This window comes from Calypte anna, chromosome 19, assembly GCF_003957555.1.
Source record: "Calypte anna isolate BGI_N300 chromosome 19, bCalAnn1_v1.p, whole genome shotgun sequence".
NCBI lineage: Eukaryota > Metazoa > Chordata > Aves > Apodiformes > Trochilidae > Calypte > Calypte anna.
Genome location: NC_044264.1, coordinates 258,212 through 264,211, shown reverse-complemented (window position 1 = coordinate 264,211; position 6,000 = coordinate 258,212). Strand labels below are relative to the sequence as shown.

Genomic DNA, 6,000 nt, shown 5'->3' with positions numbered 1-6,000 from the left:
GCAGTGGTGGCTGGACTGGTATACATTTTGGCAAAAAGTTACTTCAAGGAGATCCTGGTCCTTTTGATAGTTGTGTATTAGAGATCATTGTAACTTTTGGAAGTACAAAAAGTGATTTTTTTTTTTCCCCATATTTTTTATTAACTGAAGAGGGAATCTCAATTCTAAGCAAGCCAGGCTACAGATGGAAAGACAAATGTGGTTTTGTCTCCTCAAAGATAAATTCTGGCTGTTGTCAAACAGAAGTGCTTTTGCTCACACTGGCTATCCTTAGAACTCTGGGGAAAAAATCAGGAAGTGCAGACTAGGATAAAATAAATGTTTTCAAGCTTCTTAAAATACTAACAAAATAATGTAAGGAAGAAATAAAAATCCCTGAAGGGATCAGTTGTGTTTGACTGCACTGGTAGAGAGCAGGGCTACTAATGACTAAACTTGTTTTTCCCCATGTTGAACTTTCTGCAAGCAGCTTTCAGCAGAGCATGGTGAAGACCTGGTGCAGGGTTTTGTTTGGTCTCATCTGGACACCATATCTGTGTTTGAGGCCAAGACAGTAGTGTGGGCTGAGGTGTTTTAGAGACATGCCCAGGGCTATGTTACCTCTCTGTGGTAAGGCTGCTGATTCTCTTATCCTTTGCTAGTATCTGTAAGCTGGAACCTACAGAAACTGTTCAGAGCTCATTCTAGGTCAGAGATGACAGGAAAATCAGGAAGAAGCAGAAGGATGAGCTACCCACCTCTTGGGAGTATTCCCAGTGTGAGGAACTTCCTAGTTTTAGAGAGAACACAGCATCACCAGTATCTAAGAAGCTGCTGTCCAGCTTTATCCAAGGGCTATGAGAACACTACTGGTTTGCAGTCACCATTTCAAGATGAGGTTGGTGCAGTGTGCTTTCCTAGGGGCTCTGCTCAGATCAGTCTGGTGACTGAAATTGGTGCAGGTGTTGTGTGCTTGGGAAGAAGTGCAAGAACCTGTATCTTCAAGGTTAGGACTTCAACCCTTGTAGCCTGACCTCCTATATCATCAACTTACAGACAGTTTTCTCTCTGCATGGAGTGCAACAGCTCATACTTGAGTTCAACAATGCACTTTCCAGAAAGGCAATCAATCTGGATCAAAGGACATAAGGGGATAGAGAATAAACCCCATCTTTAGCATCTTGTTTCAGAGGATAATCACTCTGTAACAAATGTGAACCAGATGATTCATTAGGATTTTTCTAACTCCAACTCCCAACCATTGTTCTGCCTCTTGCTGTGCCTTTTCCCACTTGATTAGAGCTCTTAGAACTGGCAGTTTTCTCCCCATGACAGAACTTGCAACACTGTAATCAAATCACCTTTCAACAACCTATAACTGCAAACCCAGCAATGTCTCTAACCTGAATCCACTCTGTTCTTAAGAGGTAGCAAGCAGTGATTTAGCAGTTCAGTCAAATGAATCATCCTGTCAGTAAAGCAAAGTCCACCACATTTTTTCCAGTTCCCTCTGCTTTCCTTTACATAAATCTCATGATATGGATGCACCGGCATCTGCTCTCTTGAGTGAGTTACCACATACAGTTGAAGGTGTTGAGGTTGGCTGTAAGGGCATGTCCATGTAGTTAGCTACACAAGCAATGCCCCTTTGGGCTGTATCTATAGATTTCTCTAAGCTGAAGCTTCCCACCTTGTCAGAAATAAAGGGTGCTCTTATAAGGCCCTTTAGCTTGGTCCTGCATTGCTCTGTGTTTGACCAACAGACCTTTAGTATAACCTTTACCATATAGTCACTCATACCTGAACTACAGATGCTGCTATAGAGTAAAAAATTTTTCCCTAGACTTGACAAGTCAACCAGAACAGTACTATGTTACTAAAGCAGTGTTTTTCCTGTTACTAGCTCTGTGGCATCTTCACAGACCTATCCTCAACACAAAAACGTCACTTACCACTATTTGGGAGTGTTGTGTGTCACCAGAGCCTGTCCTTGCTCCTCTCCTGGGCTGCTCTAAGAGCAGGGAATCAGGAGCTGACTCACCAGAGTGCCCTTTTCACCTGCAGCATCCTGGGGCTTCCTTTTGCAGTATCTCACCAGATTACTGGCATCATCCAGCCCTGGTGTCATCCCGTGTGAGTTTGTGAGAAGGGTGTGACAACAATCAGGTATGCTGAGCACACACACACCACATTGTTCCCTGAGCAGCTCCGTTTTCCTCAGAGGTAGGTGACAGGAGTTTTGTTTAAATGTGTATCCTGGAGACAAAGGCTTTAATTATGATTTGGTTTCATAGGTTCTCAACCTGAGAGAAATCTGAAATGGAAACGTACTCTTGTTGTACAGATGCACATTAGCTCTGTAGCAGGCATTTTATTTCTCTGGTTCTAGCTAGCTTTTGTAGTTTTACTACAGGTACGACAGGCTGGAGCCGCTCTGGTTGTGAATACTTTTATCTCTTTGAAGATTCCTCCTTTTGAAATGAAATTTCTCTTGGCTGTTCCTAGCTCAAAGGTGAAACTTGCCAGAGAGAGGGAAGAAACTGTTTCCAGGGGAGAGAACTTATTTTACTTCCTTTGAAGACACACGTTGCTCCTTGCGTGCGACAGGAAAATCCTCTGGGGCCTGGTGGGAAGGGGGTGAGGTTGGTCACAGATTCCAGCTTCACAACTTCCCTGGCACTTGGGCAGCTCTGGAAGTTTCTGCAGGTTGAAAGTAGCCAAGGAGCTTTTCTTTTTCTTCTTTTACAGTTTGTTATTAAACCAGAACAGAAGGTGGGCGTGCGTGGCTCATGAGGAGTTCGCTCTTGGGGACGAGCCAGCATTGGTATCACCTCAACCCCTCTGGTTTGGGTTGCGGATTTTTTGGTTTTTTTGGTTTCTTTGGTTGTTGGGTTTATTTTTTTTTCCAGCTAACTATACCATTCCGCCAATCGCCGTCTTCTGCACCACTGCAGAGCAATAAAACCCCACATAAAGGGACCCGAACCGAACCACTGAGACCCGCCGCCCTGCCGCCTGAGGGGAGCCCGGGGCGGGCTGAGGAGACCCCGTACCCGCTGGGCGGGACGCGCCGGGGTGCGCGCGGCCGCTGAGGCGGGAAGCGGGCGGAGGCTGTGAGGGGTGGGCGGAGCCCCAGGCGGACCCCGCCCCGCCCCGCCGGGAGCTGTCAGAGGCGGCGGGCGGGCGGGCGGCTGTGGCGATCGCGGGATGCGGCGGTGAGGGAGAGCGGCGGTCACTCCGGACCGGTTCCTGCATCCCATGATGTGCCTAGAAAGCGACGGCTCCTCCGGTAGCAGCCCGGGTTGTGGCGGGCGTCTTCGAGCCGGTGACGAAGAGGAGGAGGAAGACGGCGAACGGGGCTGCTGCGGCCGGGGCGCTGAGGGCGAGGTGCAGACCCTGTCAGGCAGGATGAACCCGCCGGCCGCCGGCAAGCACCCTGAGAGACCGACCGCCCGCCACAAGGCACCGAACCTCGGCCGGGCCCGGGTGGCAGCCGCCGGCATCCTCAGCGTGGGCAACGTGCTCAACTACCTGGACCGGTACACGGTGGCAGGTGAGGGCAGCTCCTCCGGCCTCCCCCTCCGCTCCGGCCTCCCCTCATGAGGGGCTCGCCGCGGCGGGAAGCAGCCTGGACCCCCCTCGCTCCCCCTCTCCCCTCGCCTCAGCCCCCACAGCCCGGTTGGGGCGGTCCGGTTGTCGGGGTTCGGTTGTCTGGAGTTATCGGGGGTGTGTGTGTGCGCCCATTGTGCGGACCCTCCGGTATTGTTCTCGAGTTTGTCTGAATTTGATGGCAAATGGCAGGAGGTGTCCTTTGTTTGGCTGGGCGGGCTCGGCGGCGGGGGAGATGTTTGGGGTTGTGGGGTGTTTTCGGGAAGGAGCGATGCCGGCAAAAGGCGGAGGGGAGTTTGAGGGGTTGTGTGGGATTCAAGGAGCGGGGTTATTGGGTTATTGATCCCAGGGGCACGGTGCCTGCCCGGGCTGACAGGTGCAGCCGCTGTCAGAGCCCTCAGCCCGCTGTGACCCAACGGAGGGGATGATGGTTCCTTGGTGGGAGCCGATCACCTTCGCTGTTGTTCCTCAGCAGCCTGGAAAAGCCGGGCTTGTCCTTCAGCCCTCTGCCAAGGAGGGTCCCTGCTCCTCTGCAGAACTCGGGAGTAGGTGACAGCAGTTTCTGCGGTGCAGCAGAAGGAGCAGCCAAGCAGCTGCATCGCACTTTGCCGAGAATCTCTCTTTTTCCTGAGGAAAAGGTTTGAAAATCAGCCGTTCCCGGACGGATGGGTTTCACCTGCACTGTGTGCCTCGGTGATTGCTGGTGCTGTGGAGCTTAACTCTGAAAGAAATATGCGTTAGGATGTTTACAGTAGGGAAGAATGATGATTGCTGAACTTTTTCTAATTAGAAATGAAGTAGGCTTGTTGGTATTCAACTGTCTCATGTAATTAAAATATAATACATATTCTGTGTTTGGCAATACTGATAATTTTATCTTGATCTTCAGAGCTTATAAAGGGGTTTGTGGATGTGTAAATTTTGCTCTATGCATATACATGTTTTAATCACTAGGACTCAATGTGGGGTTAAACAAATCAGATATTTGTTTATACTACATTAAAATAATATATGTTTTTAGGGCAGTAATAGAGTGCAAGGGACATAAATCTAGTTACTGTTGTCAGAATAAGTTAGGTTGGCTTTGTTTTGTCTAGGGAAGGGAGATGGGGGAGGATGAGAACAAAAATTTATCTGACAGTGTTGTGGCCTTTTTATTATAATTTTTTGACAGAGGTTCTTCCTTCAGGAAATGTAAAGACTAATCTTAGGAAGTAGTGAGTACTTAGTTGGTAGTCCGTGTATTACAGGAGGAAGCTTGAAGATAAAATATTGTTCTCTTATATCTGAAGGAAATCCTAGGTTGCTCCCTCACCCTCAAATAGGAATCTTGCTAGTAAAGAGATTTACCACAAAGCATCGTTTTCTGGTAACATGTAGAAAGTTTCTTTTTCAGGAAGCCATCCCCCCCCCTCATTCACCTTCAGTCTATTTAGTTAGAATTTTTTTGTAAAAGAAAAAAAACAATCTGGTTCACCTATTTGCTTTAATGCTTTCAGCCAGATCTTTGTCATCAGCTTTTTTTCTGGCTGCAAGAACAGAAGGCTCTGGCAAAGGAAGGCAGAAGCATCTTCATTTCTGGGAAGGCTAGAAAGTGGCTGACCAGAGAATAAAAATGCCTGCTTGCACTGATGTAGTGTTGCCAGTTCTAGGGCTGTGATTGCCTGTACTTCTAGGATAAGCTCTGGTTTTGCAGTGCCCAGTAACTGCCCTGTGGCACTCAGCTTTCAGCTTGATATCAAAGGTTTAAGATTTCAGACATCAGACTTCCCGTTGGAGACAGAATCAAATTTTGTCATCTGTCAATTGGTATTTATTTTCAAACTGGTGTTTTATAAAGTGCAAATCCAAAACAAGGACTAATTTAAATCCGGTCTAATAGAAGAGTTGTGGCAATAAAAATTATGTGTTTTAAGCTCAAAACTGACTTTGTAATAATGTCTTCTCTAAAAGCAGTCTTTGCTTTTGTGTTTTGAGTCTTAGTGCATACCACAAGCTTATGTGACATTCACTTGCATATGAATCAAGCTCACACTTTGAATATTCATCTCATGTCTCAAGACAGGTAATAATTAGTGCATACAGCTCTTCAGACCTTCAAAGAACATTTCAAATATGAATTGTTGCAGCAACATAATAAGAGTTTAACACTAGCCATGTTATGGCAGGGAAGTAGTATCAGGAGTTACTATTCACCTAAGGCCAGTTTACTGATGTGAGAACTGGAATTAATTTCTGGTTCCAGCTCTTTTTGAAACAAGTGTTAGAGGAGCAGCAACACCAATGGGAACTGGTTCCTGAGGATTTGTGTCTCTAGGGTGATTCCTCCTGTGGGTTCTCTGACGTCAAATAGGAGTTGACCTTTGTCATTAACCTTTCTCTTGTCTCGTAAGAGTGTCTCCTACCCAACCA

At 47.2% G+C, this 6,000-nt stretch overlaps 1 protein-coding gene across 4 annotated transcripts in view; it reads left to right on the top strand.

Moving 5' to 3' along the window:
* The first annotated feature begins 3,131 nt into the window (after nt 1-3,131).
* The window catches only part of LOC103536543 (protein spinster homolog 2), a 135,556-nt gene continuing 132,687 nt past the window's right edge, over nt 3,132-6,000 (top strand). For 2 of the 4 annotated variants that reach the window (XM_030462496.1, XM_030462494.1), the window contains exon 1: nt 3,132-3,532. In XM_030462496.1, the coding sequence (XP_030318356.1) occupies nt 3,238-3,532 (295 nt within the window). In that variant the 5' untranslated portion in view covers nt 3,132-3,237. The remainder of the gene's footprint in view (nt 3,533-6,000) is intronic. The other 2 variants (XM_030462495.1, XM_030462493.1) reach the window with 1 other exon arrangement.